Below are 21,600 nucleotides of genomic sequence, written 5' to 3' on the forward strand. Positions count from 1 at the left end.
GCCTCATGCCCTTCCCCCTCCCATACACATGAACCCAGGGCCTCTGCCTCTCATGTGAAATGGGCTGTCTAGTTGCCCCCCTCCCCGGGCTTAAACTTAACCCCTTTTTCCTCGTGGTTCTGAATACTTGGGTGTCCTGCAGTAGGGGCCTATAAAGAAACAGTTACTAGAGTGAATATGTATATGTGGGTAAGGGTATTCCCAACAGCAACTGTCTCCTAGAATCCCCTATTTATTTACTGTCCCAGCACTCCCGATCAGTGCTGGAGCCCTGAAGGATTCCCAGGGCATGCTGGTCTCCAGTCTACATTGGAACCCTGAAGAACAGGGCTCTGACACCAGCGAGGGCGCGCCTCAGCAGCAGGGTAGGTGAGCCTGCCAGCGAGCGTGAGGGCAAGCAGGCAAAAAGCAAAAGCTTCCTCCTTCCATGCCCTCTTATGTGGGCTGCCACCGAAGGTGTGGCCCGGGGTTTAGGGTGGGTCCAGGCAAGAATCTCCCCCAGGGGTGTGCCCAGCTGCATGGGAGAGTTAATTCCAGCTGGGTCAGCCCACTCATCACGGTGTCTGTGCTCCCACAGCTACCTTCTATGGTCAGATCTGTGGACTGGCCCCTCCCAAGTATTGTCAGCCATGTTTCAGATCCCAGTGGTATCCTAGTCTCTGGGTAGAGTAATGGTGATGCCACCAGGACCCACCACAGCCCTGTTTATTCCTGCTCCATGCTGACCTCTTCCCACAAGCTACAGTCCCTGAAAACCCCAAGAATCTCCAGTGCGGGAGATTTTGTTGGGAACCATGATAACACCTCATGATGGCAGACAATCTGTTCTCCACTTTGGCTTGGGGGTCCTGGCTGGCACTTCTGGAAGCTGTGGAAGGAACAGCTAGACTGGACATGAGGCCACCCTGCTGTGTCCCTGCTTCGGTGGCAAACAGGCAGGAGAGTGCGGGCCCATCCAGACTTCTGGGCTTTGGGGATATCTAGAAGCAATTGACCTGTCCTGGGTCCAAGTGGCTGTTGAGTGCCTGTGTCCCAGAAGGTTCATTGAGCCATCTCTGTCACCAGCTGCACGGCTAAAGAGATGGGCTGACATAGTTCATTTGGGGTCGCCTGGCATAAATGTGTGAAGCCCTGGGGTCCATGGCCCCTCTGTAACACAGTCTCCATCTCCCTGAGCTAGAGTTTCAGAAGTGCCTGGCTACATCTGTTTACAAAGTGAGTCCTCAGGCACCTTGCCACTAAGGCCCTCGGTGGTGTTGTTGTAGTTAATACTGTGCTGTGTGGGCCAGCAGCTTGTGATGCTGTCAAGGCTGATATTAAACTCAGCTCTGTCAGTCTCCCAGGTTCTAGTGTTAAACACATGGCCACCATTCCCAGCTTTTTGAAGTACATGGGGTGTTTGGTCTGTATATGTATCTGTGTTCCATGTGTGTGCACACTCTCGTGCCAGAAGAGGGCACCAGATCTCCCAGAAATGGAGTTACAAGTTGCTGGGAGCTGCCATGTGGGTGCTGGAAACCAAATACTGCATGAACAAGCGGTCAGTGCTCCTAGCCACGGCTCTGAGACAGAGGCTTTTGGCTGAGCCTGGGGCCAAGCAAAGTGGCTCAGCCTTTGGATCCTCTGTCTGCCATCCTAGTGCCGTGGACCACCACACATGGCTTTTATCCACTGAGCTGTCTTTTCAGCCCAATGTCCTTTTGTGTCCACTAGAGGACATGGCCTCCTGAGCTATCCCTTCCTTGCTCCACAATCCTGGGAGCATGGAATCCCCAACCAAGTAGTAAGGCCCACCCCTGAGGTCAAAACTCTGTGATCTGGTTCTTGGCTGAGGTCAGTAGCAGAACTGAACCTACATCCATAGGACCTATGGGGTCCAGAGCTCCGAAGACACCCGTAAACCAGTCGCTAACCATTAGACCCACTTCAAAAGTGAGAACAAAGGCTAGACCTTCCTGGCTTAAATGCTATCTGAGGGTGCGCCCGCCTTCTTTCTACCAGTCAGGGGTACGGTTAGAGATCAGGCCTGACATGGACTTAAGCAGAAAGGTTAACCAACGAGAGCCGGTCTGTGCGCCAAACAGGAGGACCCAAGGTGTCCACGGAAAGACCCAAGCAAACGGAGATTAAGAGGGCACTTGCCATTTGGCCAGAGTCCCTCAGCGACTCGCTGGCAACCCCTAACGCATTCAAAGGTGCAGTCCAACCCGAGCCTCTCCCCAAGTTTCTCCGGTTTAAACCGATCAAAGGTAGCTCTAGTGGGAAGAGCGCTCTTCTAACATGCACAAGGCTCTAGGGTCCAGCTCAGCACCGCCTGAGGCTTACACTTTAGGAGGTGGAGGCAGGAGCGTGAGGAAATCAAGGCCAGCCCTGGATATACGAGACCCCCGTCTCGAAAACACCAATGTGTATTATTAAAGTTATTATATTAGTACTAGGTGCTCAGAGTCCCGGGGTGCATGGAGCTACCGCCGGGATCCACTGCAACCTCAGGCACAGAATCTCAGAGCGCCCAGCGGGCTAAAAGTTACGCCACTGAAGCAAGACAGAGGCGGGTCTAGTAAGGTCTGTCTCCCCTCCCCGGAAGAAGATGTCAACGTCCTCGGTGCCACCACCGGAAGAGGTGGTGCCGTTGCTTTCACGCATGCGCTGTACGTCTGCACATGCGTAGTGCTCCAGGGCGGCGGAACAGGGTGACCCTGAGTATTGAGACCCCGCAGCGATGCTCAGCAGATTTCTAGGCCCGCGCTACCGAGAACTGGTCAAAAACTGGTGAGGAGGCCGCCCGCCCGCCATTCCACCCGTGTGCTCTGGGGACTGGGGGAAACTGAGGCTGTGACAGGCAAAGTATTCGGGGGACACAGTGCAGGTGGAAGATCCGAGGTCCAACTGTAATCACCTTCGTTCAGTGTCTGAGCTGCTCCGAGCCTCAGTTTCCCCAGCCTGACCTGGGTGGGTAGCCTTGTGCGGCCCCGAGTGGGTACCCTGGGCTCCTACGACTCGGAACTCCGACTTTCAGCCTAGCAACTTGGCGGCCGTTGGCTTTGATTTTGCGGTCTTTAATGTCCTTTAAAAAAAACAAAAACTGTTTCTGTAATCCAAGTTGGTCTGGAACTCCCACCAATCATCCTGCCTCCTCACGCTTCTTGAACGGTGGAATAGCGGGCACCCACCATCACCTGAGACTTTTGTTTCTGTGCATGTCTGTGTACCATATACGTGCCCAGTATGCGCATACGAGAGGAGGGCATCGGCTCCCCAGGTACTATAGCTAGAGATGGTTGTGAGGCACGTGGGTGCTGGGGATTGAACCTGGATCCTTTGAGGAAAAAGCCATCTTCTCCGGTTTAAATTGGTTTATTTCCAATTATATGTATATGTATGGGTTTGTGTTCATGTAGTACGCAAAACAGGTACTACACCCACACGTGCCCAGAGTCTCCAAAAGATAGTGCCTTATCCCCTGGAGCTGCAAACATGGGTCTTCTGCAAGAGCAACGAGCCCACCCAACCACTGAGCCATCTCTCCAGCTCCTACCTCACAGCCTTTTTTTGATTTTTAATTTAATTTTAGTTTTTGCCGTTTGCAGTGACAGGGAGACTCAGGCCTTAGACTGTTGTTGAGGTCACACCTCTAAATGGCACCCTCTGCTCCACCATCTAAATGATTGTCACCCAGGAGTGTCAAATCTACAGCTGTGACTCAGTGGGTAAATCAGTCCCCTAGCGTGCATGAGGCACTGGATTCCAGCCCCCAGAACTGGACACACTTTTGCATGGTGGTGCAGACCTAGCCCTTAGGGAAATGGAGGCAGGAGGCTGAGGGATTTTTTTTTTTTTTTTTTGGTTCTTTTTTTCGGAGCTGGGGACCGAACCCAGGGCCTTGCGCTTCCTAGGCAAGCGCTCTACCACTGAGCTAAATCCCCAACCCGAGGCTGAGGGATTTAAGGCCAGCCCTGGATACAGGAAACCTACATTGCCTCCTGCAATTCTGAGGTCTCAGGGTCCATCCCCACAGCACACGCCTGTCATCACAGCCTGGGGGTGCAGGTGAGTTCTAGGTCAGGATAGGGTACACTACACCTTCCTAGCTCCATGAGTGAGTACCGCTGTGCCATGCCTGGCCATGGAGAGCCTCCAGAGAGGCTAGATGCTCTTAGTGGCCCCAGTGGAGGGCAGCGTGGATCACACAGAAGTCACCTGCTGGGAGGCCAGGGAGAGGGCTCACCTGCGGTCGATACCATTGGTATGTGAGGCTTGGAGGTGACACTCTGGGTGTCTTGGCAGGGGACAAAAGAGGTAAGGTTCTGGCAGTGTAGCTCAGTGGCTGGTATCTTGTGCGCTGTGTAGTTCATGGGCTGTCTACAAACTGTCTACGTGGTCTCACTGGGCATAACCAGACAGACCAGTGGATGAACTGGGCCCCCCGTAGCCTGGTCCTTCCCCATAGGGAAGGGTCTTACGATGGATGAATCAGCTCCAAGTCCCACTCACCTGAGACAAGGGTTTCACATTCAGTCCTCGGAAACCAAGTGCTGACTGTCATGGTTCCATATGCTGTGTAACAAGTGGCCCTGGGTTTACAAGTTTACAACAGTATGTTACCCCGCCTGATAGTGCATGCCTGTCATCCAAAGGCTTGGGAGGCTGAGGCAGGAGGATCGCAGGTTCTAGGTGGGCTCAAGCTGCACACTGAGTCTTGTCTAAAAACTACAGGCAGTAAGTAATGGCTGTTCTGAAAGTCAGGGACTTGGCACAGCTCTGCCAAGCCACCGTCAGGCTCTCAGTTCCCAACCTGTGCCTCAGGCACTCCCTAGCTGTATTTTCATGAAGGTCTCATGGGACCCTGGCAGGCTTCTACCTCCCTGTATAGCCAGAGATGGCCTTGAACTCATGAACCACCACGCCTGGTTCATGTGCTTGGGATGGAAGCCAGGAGTTCATGTATGTTAGGCAAGCTCTACCCACTGAGCAACAGCCACAGCCTATCCTCCACCCAGGTTCTTATGTATGTGGGTGTGTTTTATGTCATGTATGTGTGTTTTATGTTATGTGTGTAATGTCATGTATGTGTGTTTTATGTCATGTATGTGTTTATGTGTTATGTGTGTTTTATGTCATGTATGTGTTTATGTGTTATGTGTGTTTTATGTCATGTATGTATGTTTTATATGTCATGCATGTGTGTTTTATATGTCATGTGTTTGTTTTATGTCATGTATGTGTGTTATATGCCATGTGTGTTTGTTATATGCCATGTATGTGTGTGTTTTGTCATGTATGTGTGATGTCACATATGTGTGTATGTTTTATGTCATGTATGTGTATATGTTGGCACCAGTGCAAGCCACAGTGAATGCATGGAAGTCAGACAGCAGCTAGAAAGTGTGGGTTTCAGTGATCACAACAGGCTTGGTAGCAGGGGCCTTTTCCCACTGAGCTGACCTCGAACTCAGAGATCAGCCTGCCTTTGCCTGCCAAGTGCTGGGATTCTAGGTGTGAGCACCATGCCTGACTACCGCATTTTCATTTTTTTTTTTTTTCTTTTTTTCGGAGCTGGGGACCGAACCCAGGGCCTTGCGCTTGCTAGGCAAGCGCTCTACCACTGAGCTAAATCCCCAACCCCTAGTTTTTGTTTTTTGACAAGAGTTTCTCTGTGTAGTCCTGGCCGCCTTGAATGCAGACATCCTCCTGCCTCTGCCTCTCAAGTGCTGAGGTTAAAGATGTGTGCCAGCAGGCCTGGCCTGTGGCTGGTTTTGAACTCAAAGCAGCCCTCCTGCCTCAGCCTCCCAAGTGTGGTGGTGGGGTTATGCAGGACCTCCTGTCCCACAAGGTTAAGGGAGCACTGTGGGCCCTTGACTGACAGTGTGGGGCATGATGGGAGAAGGCTCTCAAAGGCTAAGTCACCAGCAGAGTCTGACAGCCTCACTCTGTCCTACTAGGATCCCCACAGCCGGCATGTGGGGCACTGTGGGTGCCGTGGGACTGGTGTGGGTCACGGACTGGCGGCTGATCCTGGACTGGGTGCCGTACATCAATGGCAAGTTTAAGAAGGACGATTAGGCAGCCCCGTCCCCCACCACAGGCCTCGATGGTGAGTCTGAGTGTTGGGCCTGACTACTCTGGGTTGGGGATTTTGGGGTGGCCTGGACCTCAAACAGGGATTACTGCGACTTCCACCAACACCTGGATTCTGGATGCTCCCTCAGCTGCTGGGCTGGCCTTGTTCATGAAGCCAGTACTGAAGAGCCATTGTCAGCTGTGGACATCCAGCAGAGCTGGTGCCTGAGCCCTGGGTAGGATGCAGACACCCACTGTCCAGCTGGGGAGCTGAAGCTGCCCCTTGCCACAGGCCTCTAGGGATACATTGCATGCTGAGGGCACGCACCACTGTGTCCTCATCAAACCACACAAGACTGGATATGTCGCTAATGTTGGTGGCTTGTGTCCAGAATACAGTCCTATTTAGACCACCCAGCTTGTGTATGTGTGTACACATATGTATGACCTGCACAATATGGAGGCCAGAGAGGACCACCCAGCTTGTGTATGTGTGTACACATATGTATGACCTGCACAATATGGAGGCCAGAGAGCAAGATGCGGAACCTTCCTCTTTCTGCCTTGAAACAAGGTCTCTCACTGACCAGAAATTTGCCACTTTGGCTTGGTTCTGTCTAGCCAGCACCTTCCCAGGGTCTGCCTGTCCCTTGCCACCTTGTCCCTGGAGTGCTGAGGCTATAGGTTTTTGTAGCCCTTGGCTTTTGTGTGGTACTAGAGATTCGAACTCAGTTCCTGTCCTTTCACAGCAGGCTTTTTTTTTTTTTTTTTTTTTTTGGTTCTTTTTTTCGAGCTGGGGACCCAACCCAGGGCCTTGCGCTTCCTAGGTAAAGCGCTCTACCACTGAGCTAAATCCCCAGCCCCCCCTCAGCAGGCTCTTAACTGGCCATCTCTTTAGCTTGTCCACTTTGTGTTTTAAGATTTATGTTTGTGTGTGCGTGCATGCGTGTGTGTGTGTGTGTGTGTGTGTGTGTGTGTGTGTGTGTGTGTGTGTGTGTGTTTGGGGTGGCACCTGCAGTGCTCCACAGAGGCCTGAAGAGAGCACCAAACTGAAGTTTGGTGATTATAGCTGCTGGGTGTGGTTGCTGGGAACTGAACCTCTCTAGATCCATCATCCAGTCTCTTGCTCAACCTGGAGCTCATGAATTGTCTAGACTGGCTTTTTGCATGTCTGTTAGGGGACAGAATTCATTTCTCACCTACTGACTGCTGTCCCAAGCCTCTCTATCTTATAGACAGGGGTCTTGTGGGGTGCCACTGTTGGGGTCACAGAGCTCAGAGGCCCTGGGCTGCCTGAGCTGGCTCTCGGTGTGCTTAGCTCACCCCTTGTCCCCTCCCCCAGGTAGCATGCGCTGAGGCCTCAGAAACAGCTTAGTCCTGTGGAGGACACGGAGGAAGAAGTCTGCATCAATCTGGGGAGCTCCTGCCTTGACGGGTGCAGCATTAAACCTTGTTCGTACGCCTTGGACGCCTGGCTCCCTCTGCATCATCTCCCTTGAGGATTTCCCAGCTCAAGAATCCTTTGAGCTCCCAACACTTGCACATCGGGAGAGTCTAATGTCAGGCAGAAATCCTTATTACACTCAAGTATTTTCTGGATGGAAACGGCATACTGTGTTCTCTGCAGCTGGTCCGATAAGTCGTTCTCGGCTTCGATGCTTTTAAATTATTCAGGGCCCCTATGGCAACCATACCCAACCAGAGCAGGGCTTCTTCCTTCCTGGTTCTGTCTGTTTCTAAGGCAAAGTTTTATATAACCCAGGCTGGCCTCAAACTCAGTATATACCAAAGTCTGACCTTAAACTTCTCATCCTCCTGCATCTGTCTGTCAAGTGCTAGGGCAGCACTGCCATGCCTGATGTCCGTGGTGCCGAGGATGGCCCCTGGGGCTTCTCGTGTGCTAAGTGGGAGGTGTGGCAGATGAGCCACAGCCACAGCCTCTGGTAAAACTGCTGTGCCCGTCCCGGCACATGCATCTCCGTGCTTCAGAAGCTGGTACAGTCAGATTCCCAGGAGTCCGACAGTGTGGACTAAGTGATTCCTTGAGACAAGAACAGTGGCACTTGTCTTCCCAGCACTCTGGACATTAGGTCAAGAGGACCAAGAGTTCCAGGTCATCCTCTGATACCTGGAGAGGCCAGCCTAGGCTACTTAAGACCTCGTCTCAAAAACAACACAGAAGAGGTTAGAGATATCTCAGGGGTTATGAGCTCTTGTTCTTTCAAGGACCCAGGCTTGATTCCCAGCACCTACATAGTCTCCAGTCAGCCCCAGGAGACTTCACACACATACACACATGCTGGACAGACATGGAAGCTAAGTCCTCATAAGCATAAGTCTACAACAAAAGCCTAGGCCTGGTGGTGCAGGCCTGACGGTCTAGCTCAGTGTGCTGAAGCAGGAGAGTGGAAATTAAGGCGTTGGAGCCATTGAGTGAGTGGGGCCTTGGACTTCCCTCACTGGGAACGCTGGGGCAGGGGCAGGGGTGGGATAGCCTGGGGCATGCACAATTCTGTGAGTACAACGCTTGCCATCTGTCTAGCTAGAGTTCCATTGCTGTGAGCAGACACCATGACCAACACTTAATCAGGGCTGGCTTACAGGTTCAGAGGTTCAGTCCATTGTCATCAAGGTGGGAGCATGGCAGCATCCAGGCAGGCATGGTGCCAGAGAACGAGCTGAAAAGTTCTCCATCTTGATCAGAAGTCAGCTAGGAGAATACTGATTTCCAGGCAGCACCCCTACAGTGACACTTTCTCCAAGAAAGCCATACTTCCTAATAGTGCCACTCCTTGGGCCAGCCACATTCAAACCATCACACCATCCTACCTGAATTCAGGCTCTGACCTATTCACACAGGAAGACTGTAATTCAGGAAGGTGTAAAGGCCAGAGATGGGGCTGGGGATTGGAGCTCCTTCAGCATGTACAAGGCCCTGGGTCCATCCCAGCTACACAGCAAGGCTGAGAACACTTGAAACCTCTTAGTTTAAACAACTGGGAGAAGGAAGATAGCTCACTCACTTACTTGGCAAGCATGAGAACGGGAATGCCGTCCCCAGTGTCAATCCTGCTGCCATTCCCACATGCAAAGATCTGTCTGATACACCAAGTGGGGCATGGTGGTGGCTGCCTTAAATCCTAGCACCTGGGAAGTGGGCAGGGGAATCCCTATGAGTTCAAGGCCAGGGAAGGCTACAAAGTGAGACCAACTCAAAACAAACAAAAACCACCACTAACCCCAGCCTCCGTAACAGTTCCACAAAGAAGTACTGCAGCTTACTGGCTGAAGGAAAAGTAACTGAACGACCGACCTTAGTGCTCAGTGCTTCTGTGTCCCCCTGACTCTCTTAACTGTCATCTGATCTCTCCTCCCAATCTGAGGACCCAGATCCTAGCTTATAAAATACAGTTCCTCAGCTTCAAAAGGCGCAGGCAAGACAGAGGTCTTTAAATGTGCTGCGATTTCACCCGATGAGCCCTTGGCAGGTCTCTTGTCAGAGAGGGTCCCCTTTCACCCTTTCAAAGAAGTCCTCCAGATACTCTATAATGGAAGCTTGGGTAAGAAGGTTGTTGACCTTCAGGCATGTTCTCTGGGTAGGTCTGGCTGAGCCTGAGGAGCAAAGCAGCCAGTTGTTCCAAGCAGGAGTAAATGACACCCCCACCTCCCTGCCCTCAAGAATGCGGTGGGCAAGGTGCGACAGTGAGTGACAGCGACCCCATACTCTAACTTAGAAACGCTGGTACCAGGGATTTTTTTCTTCTGATGCTAGGTCTAGTAAATTTCAGGCTGGTCTTGAACTGATTGATCCTCCTTCCTCTACCATCCTAGTGCTGAGATGGCAAGCAAGTGCCACTATTCCTGACCTGTTTTTAGGGTATTGCTGTGTGGCCTTAGTTGGACCGGAATGTTCTAAATAGCTTTCATAGTACGAGCCATCGTACTCGGGCCAGAGTGCAGGATAACGGCAGAAAGCCTGCCTACCGTTGTAAGGTTCTGCTATTTTCAGTATTGTTGCAAAGAACAAACTTCTTAAATAGTTTTGGGTGAAGCCGGGAGTGGTGGTGCACGTCTGTCATCGCAGTAGTGTAGAGGCTGAGGCTGGAATAGCCACGAATTAGAGGCCAGCCTGAGTGAGTTACACGAGACGCAGAGGTCGAAGGCTCCGAGTTGTACTAGGTCTTTTTCACAGTGCCCAGGCAGGTCCTTGTCAAACGCACACTGCGCAGGTGTAGCCGAGCACGACCCCAGGATGAAGACGCCAGCGCGGCCAAAACAGCCCCAGCTTAGTACAGACCAGGTGCAACACACCATTTGCTTCCGGAGTAGAGCTCAAGCGCAATGGCTGTCCCACCCCGGCCACGCTGATTGGCTGTCCCTGTCTCAGGGTGGGTTGTACGAGAAGATAGCCACAGAAACAGGTCCTGAGCGTTCTGATTGGTCTCGATACCTATGGGCGTATACTACTTATGAACCTGAGAGTACGGCCCGCGGGGCGGGGCGGGGCCGGCTGAACTATTTGAGCTGGAGCTGAAATGATCTGATTGGCCTCACTGCCGTGGGGCGGGCCTTGCAAGTGGAGGCTGGATCGAGACTGCGGCTGCGCAGACTCCGGAGCGCACTCAGACAGGTCCCCCCGGGGAGGAGGGGCGGGGCCCACTCCGCGTCTGCGCAGACGAGTCCCACGCGCGGGCGGGTGGGCGGAGCGGCCCCCCTAGCGGGGGCTGTGAAGCACGGGGAGGGGGCCGAGCGGGTGGCAAAGCCGGCGCGCGCCCGGCTGGGGGCGGAGGCCCGCGGGACGGAACAGCCGCGGCGAGTGGTGGTGGCGGCGAAGGGAACCGAGCCGGCGACGAGCCCGGGGGTCGCGACTTGCAGAAGCGGCGGCGGCATCGGCGGCGGCGGGCCCGAAGGCGGGCGGAGAGCCGGGGCGCAATGGAGCGGAAGAGGTGGGAGTGCCCGGCGCTCCCGCAGGGCTGGGAAAGGGAAGAAGTGCCCAGGAGGTCGGGGCTGTCGGCCGGCCACAGGGATGTCTTTTACTATAGGTGAATGAGCGCGCCGGCCGCGCAGGGCCCCAACGGGCGCCTCCCAGCGGCCTCTGCGGCGGCCTGGGCGCCCCTACTGCGGGCCGCGATCTGGGCCGGGCGACGTGCGTACGAGCGTGCGTCCTGCGTGCCAGCTGTGGTCAGTGCGCACGCGCCGGTCTCGGCTCGACGCCCAGTGCGCGTGCGTTGGACCCAGTGCCCAACCTACTGCTTACCTTCGCCACCCAGCGCTGCTGTCAGCGCGCGTGCGCCACGCCGTCCTCTCGCTAGCCCAGTACGCGTGCGCACGGTCTGCAGCTGCAGCCTCGTGGCTTATCGCCCGCCTGTGGCGCGAGCTTTTGTCCTCTACGGAATCGGGGACCGTGCGCGCCGAGCAAGGGGCGCCCGGCCTTGGCCAGACGCCGCTGGGAAGCAGGGGTGGGAGGGGGCTGGGACTGACCCTTTGACCCTTGCGGGGATCTTACCGTGGTTTCGGGAAGCAAGGGGAACTGCCTCAGGTGGCCTCACCTGCATAATTTTGGGTTTGGCTTCTTGTTCTGCAAAATGTCCCTCATTTTTATGGCTCTTCCAAAGCCCTTTCTCTTCTTGATCCGTGACCTGTAGAAGTGATATCTATCAATCTATCACAGCGGCTTCTGCCTTCTGTGAGTGGGGTTTTTGTGTGCAAGATTTTTTCAGCCAGTGTCAAGATGGTGGTCTACATAGACCGGGCTGGCTTGCAACCCCTTAATCAGGGTAATGATAGCTGTCTGAATTTTAGCCAAGCAACCTACACCTGCTGTTCGTCATATACTTCTCCAAACCCCCCAGTGGTGGGGATAGACCTGGTCGATGCATGCCTGGCCATCCTCAGCCAGTGTCCTATGGCCTGGAGCATCTGCCTTCTGAGCTAATTGTAGTTGCCCTTTCATTGCAGTCGGGATTCATTGCAGTCGGGATTAGGTGGCTTATTGTGAGTTGATCTGCCTAGCCCTTTGGTATTATGTTTTTGGTAATAAGACTGGAAGCCAGGACCAACTCGGGTTCCCTTCCGGCTGCAAAGAGGGTTGGAGTTCTTGATTCTAACAGGTCTGCAGTGACAAGGTTTTCCCTTAGGGCTATATGCAAATTGTTCCCTGTGTGCATGGTCCTTGATGCCCTTCTCCCTAATCTGCCCACCCTTACTAGCACTTTCTAAAGCATGTAGCCCAGAACTGTCCTCTGCAGCCCATAGGCTAGATTCCAGCTCAGCTACAGTCATTCTTCCTGGGGGCCAAAGCTGTGCCAGTTCCTCTGGGTCTGCACCTCTCTAGGATACAAAGTAGTAAAATACCTGGTGGAAACAGTGACCCAGGCAGTGGGACCAACACCTGAGAGCTGATCCAAAGCCACTGTGTCCTTAGGCTTGTAGCTCCCCCACCTGTCTCGACCCCATACAGATATATCCATGCCCCAGAGCTCTCCAACCCATTTGTGGAGACAGTCTCTTCCTCACGGAATCCTCCCACACAGCTTGGAAACTTAGGGGTGGAGAGCTAGGGGTCAGCCTGGTGACCTTGCCCCAGGTGTGCTGTGGGTCTGTCCCTGGATAAGGGCAAGCTCAAGCTGTCCCACTCAGCAGACTGTTGGGCACGCTCCTGTGTGCAGACCTACAGAACCAAGCTCCTGTCCTGTGCTTGCCACACAGCACATCAGAAGTGCTGTCCCCACCCAGCAGCCGACAACCCTTGTGGCTTGGGTTGGATGTACATTTTTGAGGGTCTTGCTGTGCAGCCCGGGCTGGCCTGGACTTGTGGCTCCTCCCTCAGCTGTGTGATAGGCCTGTGCCACCTGCCTGTTCCGTTGTGTTGTTCTTAAATTAATCCAGTTTGTCAGGATGATCAACCTGCATGTCAGATTCACTCGCCAGGAGGAGGAATCTTACTGTGTTCCAACTGGTGGAGTCACTATCAGATTGGATTTTAGAATATTTTGTCATTTAAAAGGAGGCCCCGGGGGCTAAGGCTGGGGGGTGGGGGTGCACTCAGTGACTAGAGCAGTTGCCTAGCCCTCAGCCCAGTCCCAGCCATACAGACCAGGTTTCACTGTGCTTGCCATCACGGTATTCAGAAGATGAGGACGGGATGGCCAGGAACTCAGCCATACTCAGCTAGTTTGAGACCAGCCCCATTAACAAGAGACTATGTCTGGATGGGGGAGGAAGGAATCCTTTGCCTTGCACTGCCTGTGCTCTCCCCTGACTCCCTAAGCAGCTGCCAATCCCACGTGTGTGGGCTGGGGTGCACAGCCTGGAACAGCACAGGGGCTCAGGGCCAGCCCCATTCTTTTGGGAGCCCAGTCCCTGGCAGGCAGTAGGGGTGAGTGCCTCATCCTAGTGCCCCATCTTAGTTGTTTAGGAGAGCAGGGAACAGCCTTATGGGATGCAGACCAGCAACACCCCAAGCCTTTGGCCAGCTATTTTCTATGTGGTCCTCACATTGGGGAATCTGAGGGTACTCTGGGACCCCATGTATGCCTGGGACATTATCTGGTCTGGGCAGGACAGTCCCATTCCAGAGGTTCCCAGCAGGGAACACCAATCTCACTGTAACTAGTAACTGGTAAGAGTGAGGCATCAGGTAGGCTCGCCTGTGAGCCGGCCCTGAGACCAGGCTGGGACACATGCTATACCGATAGTGCTCTACACTGGCCACACCCAGCCTATGGCCATTTCTGACCTTACTGGTCAGAAAGACTCTGCAACCATAGCCACTAATCAATCCCACGTTTCATCCTAGCCCCCACAAATCTTCTTGTTCTAGAACATTCCCTATCCATGGAGTCCCCCACATACTGTGGCCTTCCTGAGTCTCTCTGAGTGCAATAACCTCAAGGCCTCTGGAGTTTTAATATGTCAGAGCCTAGCTCCTTTTCTTGGTTGAGTAATACTCCACCACACAGCCCGCCTGGACCACACAGGCTGCCCCATTCTTTGGGTCTGGATGTTCAGTGGAGGCTCCTGTGTGAGCAAGTTTCCATAGGGCCTAGAATTTGGTGAAGCTGCTTGAGGGGTTGTCAAGCCTATAAGCAGAACATGCCTTCCCACACTGGAAAGCTGATTATAGGACAAATTGAAGGCTAGCCTGAAGTATATGAGAGAGACACTGTCTCAAATCACAAAAGGGTGGGGCTCACTCAGTTGATAAGTGCGAGTCTGGCAGCCCTGAAGCCTTCCTTGAGTCCCATCTCTCGCAACACTGACTAGGCTGTGACCACTCGGGAGCTTGAAGGAAGATGAGGAATTCTTGGCAAATGAGTTTTGAAACCACTCTGGGTTAACATGAGACGTGTCCCCCAAAGTAAACAGATGCAGCCCTGTAGCCCTACAGATAGGTGACCCCTGGAAAGCAAGGGCTGGTTTCTGGCCCAGGCAGCAGAGGGTGCAGGCCCCAATCCCTCATAGGGCCTCCTTTAGGCTTCCCAGAGGTGCTGTGGCCACCCGTAGCTTAAGGCTTGGCTTCTTAGGGCTGCTCTTCTCGTTGGCTTCCTCATGACCTGGCGGAAACAGGTGTGGAAAACACGCCTTGCAAGGGTGGTGGGTAGGGGGCGGCTCCTGCTCAGGCTGACCAGCCTCCCTCCCGCAGCCCCAGCGGGAAGAAGTTTCGCAGCAAGCCACAGCTGGCACGGTACCTGGGCGGCTCCATGGATCTCAGCACCTTCGATTTCCGCACGGGAAAGATGCTGATGAACAAGATGAATAAGAGCCGCCAGCGCGTGCGCTATGACTCCTCCAACCAGGTCAAGGTGAGGGCGGTGACGTCAGAGTAGGGGCGGGCCCTCTGGGTTAGCTTCCATCGCCATCGAGTCAGTACCTCTGCTGGCTGCTGGCGGAAGCATGGCGCGCATTTGGTTTGGTGGGTGGGAGATCTCCCTGCCTGATCGCCCACCCGCCACCATTCAGGCTCTGGCTAAGCACCTCCCTGGCCCCTCCAACCCTTCATGGACCCCGGTCGGAGCGGCCCGCTGCAGAGTCTTCTCCCCCCAGGGCAAGCCTGACTTGAACACTGCACTGCCTGTACGGCAGACTGCATCCATCTTCAAGCAACCGGTGACCAAGATCACCAACCACCCCAGCAACAAGGTCAAGAGCGACCCACAGAAGGCAGTGGACCAGCCGAGGCAGGTGAGCCCCTGGGCGGTTTCCAAGGGTCACAGCGACCTTATCTTCACACTCTTTAAAGGTGAAAGAAACCTCGCTGCAGGCCCGAAGCTATACCCCTAGTGAAAACCTATCTTTTGTGAAGGGTTTACTCTTAGAAAACAGGAGGGGGCCCAGCACTTAGGAGGCTGATTTTTTTTTTTTTTTTTTTTTTTTTTTTTGGTTCGAGCTGGGGACCGAACCCAGGGCCTTCGCTGCGGCGCTCTACCACTGAGCTAAATCCCCAACCCCTAGGAGGCCGATTTTAACCTTGGTGTTTTTTAATCAACATAACAAAGCCAAGATTCTTTAGTGTTTTCTGACCTATCTGTAAACACCAGGACCCCTGGGCGCTGTTGCTGGGTAGGAGGGGTCACAGGGAGGGGCCTGTACACCAATGCTTCCTGTGACCCTGCACTTCTGCCCTAAAGCTTTTCTGGGAGAAGAAACTGAGTGGACTGAGTGCCTTCGACATTGCGGAAGAACTGGTCAGAACCATGGACTTGCCCAAGGGCCTGCAGGGTGAGCAGGGGTGGGCGGTGGATGCCCTGACTGAGGCTTCTCTTTAAAACTGTGTGTGTGTGTGTGTGTGTGTGTGTCTGTGTGTGTGTCTGTGTGTGTGTGTGTGTGTGTGTGTCTGTGTCTGTGTGTCTGTGTGTCTCGCTGCAGTGCACCAGTGTGAGTTTAATTTCACCCTGTGCATGCAGGTGAGGGTGGAGGCGGTGGTAGCGGCCCCCTGCAGGTAGAGGAGCTGCAGGCAGTTATGAACCCCTGGTCTGGTGCTGGGAAGCACCCCAGGTCCTGTAGTGAGGCTGTAAGGGCACCAGTGAGCGCTCTCACACTAGCTGTCTCCACAGTTACAGGCTATGCCACCAAGCCAGGCGCAGGTTGGGCCTCTGGATTGGCTCCTTTTCTTTTTGCTGGCAAAGACTTGCCTGGGGTGGGTGCATAACTTCTGAGGAAGCCCCCTCTGATCCTGCCCATGGTCTCCTCCCCCAGGGGTAGGCCCCGGCTGCACAGATGAGACGCTGCTGTCCGCCATCGCCAGTGCGCTGCACACCAGCACCCTGCCCATTACAGGCCAGCTCTCTGCGGCTGTGGAGAAGAACCCTGGTGTGTGGCTGAACACTGCGCAGCCACTGTGCAAAGCCTTCATGGTGACAGATGATGACATCAGGTAACTGGCAGCACTGTCCCCCACCCCCAATATCTACAGCTAGTCGCCACAAGAATGTGGGGCATCCATCGACTCCCTGGTCCTCAGGAGTGCCCTGTAAATGAAGGCAACTTAAATGGCAGGACAAGCCTCTTAGAAATGCTGGGGTTGGGGGAAGAGAAATCATGGCCACGACAGGCCTGGGAGAACAGACACCAGCAGAAGCTGGGTGGGGCTGAACTGAGTGAGTGACAGCCTTCAGGAGGGGGCCTTGGATAGGGAGGGAGGTGATTTAAACTAGCTCTGAGCTGCTCTCTAGACCCTCAGGGTCTAGCCTGGGTTTCCTGTGTCAGACTTGGTGGTCAGGCCAGATGGGGACAAGAGCAGGACCCAGAATTAGGTCCTTGGCCCACAGTGGAGCCTCTCCTTGCTCTGTGGATGTGGGCCCCTAACTGGTTTTGCCCTGGCTTCAGCATAGCGTGCCTATACAAAGTCCAAATGTCAGGAGACCCGTGGTCACCCAAGGTGATGGGGAAGCTGTGTGGACTTTCCGAGGGCTGGGGTGACATGCCTGTGAACAAGTCCCTGTGTGACCTGTCAGAGTGTGTGTTCCTAGGAAGCAGGAGGAGCTGGTACAGCAGGTGCGCAAGCGCCTGGAGGAGGCGCTGATGGCGGACATGCTGGCGCATGTGGAGGAGCTGGCCCGTGATGGGGAGGCACCACTGGACAAGGCCTGTGCTGAGGAGGAGGAGGAGGAAGAGGAGGAGGAAGAAGAGGAACCGGAGCCGGAGCGTGTGTAGCATAGGTACCTGCCACAGGCCAGGGTGTTGGGTGTCAGCCGTCCTCTAGTCAGGCTGCTAACAGCTTCCCTTCTGCCTTGCAGATGCCCTGCCCAAGTCTGGGCTGCAGACCACCTCCCATGGCCACCTCCAGACTTCTCAGCCTTGCCTGGACTAGGTGGGGACCAGGCCAACAAGAGGCAGGCATCCATCTTCTTCCCAAGACTGCCTCCTCCCAGGTCTCAGTGCAGGGAGCCCCTGTGGACCTTGAACTCGCTTGTCCCTGTACTGCCTGGCAGGAAGCTCACACTGACAGCTGAAGAGCAGTGCCCCGACTGAGAGGCCACTTTGACACAGTCACCTCCCTGCTTCCTTACCATAGGACAAGGCCCTGCTTGGCACCAAGGAGCTGTGGGCCTTGCTGGGCACTGGAGGAAGTTTCTGGAAACACACCTGGCTATGCCTACCTTGCATTGTCCCTAAGGCTGTTACGGGCCAGGGTCTGAACTGCTCCTGCCCATAGGGCTGCCCAGCCTCTCCACGCTGAGGGCCAGCAGCCAACCAGGAAGTCACTTTCCTTCAATAAACTGATGGTAGGAACTTCTACGCCTCTGACTTGTCACTGTGTGCCACATCTCTGAGGGTGCCTGCTGCTGCCCTGGCCTGTGGGAACTACCTGCTCTGGGCCTCAGTGTCCCTGTGTGGCAGGGACATGGGCTCCAACTTGGGGAGAGCAGTTGGCAGCCTCTCTGTGCTTGGTGCTCTAGATCTTGAACACCTGAGCTCTGTCCCTGCAGTTGTGGCCTCCAAGAAGCTGTTGGGTGAGCTGGGGTGTCTCCTTAAACGAGCCCCAGTGGTACAGCAGAGCCCTCCCAGAGCCCAGTGGGTGAGCCTGGCCCTGGGTACAACCCAGTGAGCCAGCTTTGCCACCCCACCTCAGATCAGGGTCTTGTTCCCTAATCCGATGGCACCCAAAGCTGGAACCTTGTGTCTTGTCTGTTCTCACCCCACAAGGACCACCCACCCTCCCCGTCACATGGGGGCAGCCTCCTGCAGTGAAGGCAGCCTCTGTGGACTGGGCTTCTGGTGGCTCTGGGTTTTCACAGTGAACTGTACCACCCCAGAGGACACTGTGTTTCCTCCAGCATAGGGACCGATGGTCCCAGCATCTTTGAGCTGGAAGATAAAGTTGTCAGCAGGCCACCACCCCATTTCAGGCACACAAGTCTGAGATGCCAGCACCATAGAAGGAACTTCTATCCGTTCTCTGTCCCTGGCTCACTGAGGGCAGCCTTCAGATAGGACCGGGTCCTCATGGCCGGGCCTTCCACACACCCAGTCCAACAAACAACCCATGGCTGGGCTTGTGAGCCAGTGGGACCCAGCAGGCCTAGTGACAGTGCAGCTTCTGGTGGGGCACTCTGCAGTGGCTTCTAGACATGGGCTAGGAGTCCTCAGGTTCAACCCCAGCACTAATAGCTCCCTGGTTCTGGACCTCCCACTCTAATGTGCTACCTGCCCATTGGAGGTAGCTGAGTCTGTGACAACATGGGGCAAGTGGCTTTCTCTAGAGACAGCAAGGTTCCTCTGCACCCACAGCCCTTTCATCGATCTAAAGTCTCCTGTCACATCTGCCATCCAGGTCACCCAGCAACCCCACAGCCCACCTGCTGTCCTGCAGCCACCACAAACTTGCTCAGCCCAACCCCCATCCCCTGGGCCATGTTTCTGTCCAGCCACTATGACGAAGGATGGTGGCACCATAGGTAAAGCTGACCTGGGTGGGGTCATCCTCTTGCCAGAACCTTACTAGGCCATGAGCAGAAAAACAATGATCTGATATGCCACAGCCAGAGAGAGAGACCCAGACAAAAGTTCACAGTGGGACTCTGTAATGGGAAATTCCAGACCTGGGGAAAGCAAGAGCATGGGGGCATCATGACAATGGGGCCTCCTCTGGGATGCTGGAATATTCTGGAACTATGTGAAGGAGGCTCATGATTTTGGTGCTAGGCATGGAACCCAGACCACTGTGCTGCCCACCAGGAAGAGGCCCTCAACACAGATTCCTGCAATCACTTCCAAATGAATCAAAGGACTCTTCAAATTTAACTTTATTGTTTTTAAGGGAAACGTGTGGTGCCAAGGCTGGCTTAGCAAGGTGACCCACGGCCACCTTGCCTTCTGAAAAGTGACTGCAGACTGCCTCCTCATCTCTAGCTGTAGCTGTTCACACCTTTAACTCCACAGCATGGGATCAAAGGTCCAGGCGGGCGCTTTTACACGCTTGCATGAGCTTTAGGTGTACAGGTACTTTGCCTGTGTCTGTGGACCTCCTGTGAGCGGCACACAAGAGAGCCAGCAGGGGTCAGAACCCTAGGACTGGAGTTAAGAGTTGCGAGCCACCGCCTGGGTGCTGGGAACAGAACCTGAGTCTTTGGGAGAGCAGCCAGAACTGTGACCACTGAATCATGTCTTCCCCATATTTATTTATTAGTTTGTTTAGAGATTAGGATGAACTTAGGCCCAGGTGCATGCCGGGATGCACTATACGGCTGAGACACACCACATTCCTTCAGGTGTTACGTTTATTTCATGTTATTTTGCTCTATTGGCTTGTTTGTATGTTGTTCATGATGTCTGTGTGTGTTCACGAGTAAGTACACACATGTAATACTAAGTCAGGACCATAGCTGATGTCATTCCTCAGGTACCTTCCAGCAGGTCACTGGCAGGGTCAGGGCCTACCATACCAGGATTTTACATGCCTAGGTCTTGGGAATATGACACAAGCCCCACCCTGAAGGCTCCTCCACAGAAACACCCCTAACAGCCTCCCCTGAAACCCTCCCTACACTGTACCTAGGGCTGACCTTTCTGCCGCCACCCCCTCCTCAATGCTGAGATGGCAGGCTCAAACCAGTCCAGCCCATGTATGTGATGCTGTGGCTGGAACCCTGGGCTCTGCCCATGCTGGGTGAGAGCAACACCTTCCTTATGCTGTTGATAATTGTAGACAAGATCTGTCTGTAGACCAGGCTGGCCTGGAACTCACAGAGACCCGCCTGCCTCTGCCTCCTGTGTGCCAGAGTTGAAGGTGTGAGATACCACCACACTCGGTTTACCCCTTGGTCAGAGGCAGGTGGGTCTCTGAGTTCGAGCATAGCCTGGTCTACAGAGTGAGTTCCAGGACAGCCAGGGCACGCAGAGAAACCCTGTCTCAAACAGTGTTTATGCCTGAGTTTATGTCTGTGCACCACAGCATACAGGAGCCCACAAAGGTCCAAAGAAGATGCTGGATCCCCTGGGAATGAACTTAACAAGCAGTTGTGAGCTGTTGTGTGGGTGCCGGGAACTGAACCCAGGTCCCTGAGTGAGCGGTGAGCCCTCTCTCTGCCCCCAGGCCCTTGCTTCGGGAGACAAGGTCTCTTGCTGAACCTGGAGTTCAGGAATTAGGCTGGGGTCACTGATCATCGATCCACGGGGGTCCCATCTCCACCTCCCAGGTGTTGGGATTACAAACTCACCACTGCGATTTAAGTCTGGATCCTGACCTCTGTGAGGCTAGCTCCCTCCTAATCTGTTGGAAAGCCACTTGAGGGGCCTCTGGTGGCCAGCTTTACCTCAGAACAAGGGAAGACATGGCTTGCTCTCGCACCTCCCTCGTCTCTCCCCTTCCTTCTGTAAATGCATCCTCCTCCTGGTTGGGAAGTTCACTTCTGAGTCTTTCTGCTCACCAGCTCAGGACCAGCAGGTCAAAGCCCTGGCTGGAAGGGCAGAAGTGACCCTTGACTGGGTGCATCAGTGCAGCCTCTGGCTTTGAATACCCATCAAGGCTGCTGGAAGTTTCTGCCAAGTCACCAGGGAATGGTTAGATATTAAATGTTAAGGGAAAAAATCAGTAGGTTTTTTTTTTTTTCCTGCCCTCCTAAGGCAAGGTTTCTCTGCATAGTCCCGTACTAGAACTCGCTTTGTAGACCAGGCTGGCCTCAAACTCCCAGAGATCTGCCGGTCTGCCTTCCCAAAGCCTGTGTCACCACCACCACTCAGCTTTGATCTAATAAAACTCTAAATACAATAATAATATTATTAAACAGGCTCTCACTGAGTAGCCCTGGCTGGCCTGGGACTTCCTGAGTAGACTTGGATGGCTTGGAACTTCGAGGTGCAAGCCACCGTACCCTGCCAGCTCTTAGCCTGTTAGAGTCAAGGTGGCTTCTGGGCAGAAGAACCAACACACTGGGGGTGTGAGGACACTCTGTGTCCATGATGATTGTAAAAGTGACCAGAAAGAATGGATTGGGGGAGGGGGGCGCTGTCGAGGCTAAGAGCTGCAGAATGGGGCAGCCTCTGCTCCAGACCCCACACAACTGACCCGAGGTTGCAGTCAGCCGTACGTAAGGACCT

General features: G+C 54.2%; 2 protein-coding genes across 7 annotated transcripts; both read left to right on the forward strand.

The window, feature by feature from the left end:
* The first annotated feature begins 2,638 nt into the window (after positions 1 to 2,638).
* On the forward strand, positions 2,639 to 7,665 carry LOC116905095 (cytochrome b-c1 complex subunit 10). 3 transcript variants are annotated; one of them, XM_032907829.1, is made up of 3 exons: positions 2,639 to 2,772; positions 5,943 to 6,094; positions 7,407 to 7,665. In XM_032907829.1, the coding sequence occupies exons 1-2, from the start codon at positions 2,723 to 2,725 to the stop codon at positions 6,061 to 6,063; spliced, it is 171 nt and encodes a 56-aa protein (XP_032763720.1). In that variant the 5' UTR covers positions 2,639 to 2,722; the 3' UTR covers positions 6,064 to 6,094; positions 7,407 to 7,665. The 3 variants fall into 3 exon arrangements, with proteins under 3 accessions (XP_032763720.1, XP_032763730.1, XP_032763713.1); XM_032907839.1 differs by lacking the exon at positions 7,407 to 7,665 and adding an exon at positions 6,210 to 6,478; XM_032907822.1 differs by having other exon boundaries at positions 2,641 to 2,772; positions 7,403 to 7,665.
* A 3,031-nt stretch (positions 7,666 to 10,696) lies between these two features.
* Mbd3 (methyl-CpG binding domain protein 3) lies at positions 10,697 to 17,799 on the forward strand. Of its 4 annotated transcripts, none has more exons than XM_032907785.1 (7): positions 10,697 to 11,102; positions 14,705 to 14,864; positions 15,106 to 15,243; positions 15,690 to 15,780; positions 16,258 to 16,435; positions 17,031 to 17,219; positions 17,298 to 17,799. In XM_032907785.1, the coding sequence occupies exons 1-6, from the start codon at positions 10,993 to 10,995 to the stop codon at positions 17,212 to 17,214; spliced, it is 861 nt and encodes a 286-aa protein (XP_032763676.1). In that variant the 5' UTR covers positions 10,697 to 10,992; the 3' UTR covers positions 17,215 to 17,219; positions 17,298 to 17,799. The 4 variants fall into 4 exon arrangements, with proteins under 4 accessions (XP_032763676.1, XP_032763701.1, XP_032763693.1 ...); XM_032907810.1 differs by having other exon boundaries at positions 10,703 to 11,006; XM_032907802.1 differs by having other exon boundaries at positions 10,734 to 11,102; positions 15,022 to 15,243.
* Positions 17,800 to 21,600: the final 3,801 nt, after the last annotated feature.

The sequence above is a fragment of the Rattus rattus genome, chromosome 1 (assembly GCF_011064425.1).
Source record: "Rattus rattus isolate New Zealand chromosome 1, Rrattus_CSIRO_v1, whole genome shotgun sequence".
Taxonomy (NCBI): Eukaryota; Metazoa; Chordata; class Mammalia; order Rodentia; family Muridae; genus Rattus; species Rattus rattus.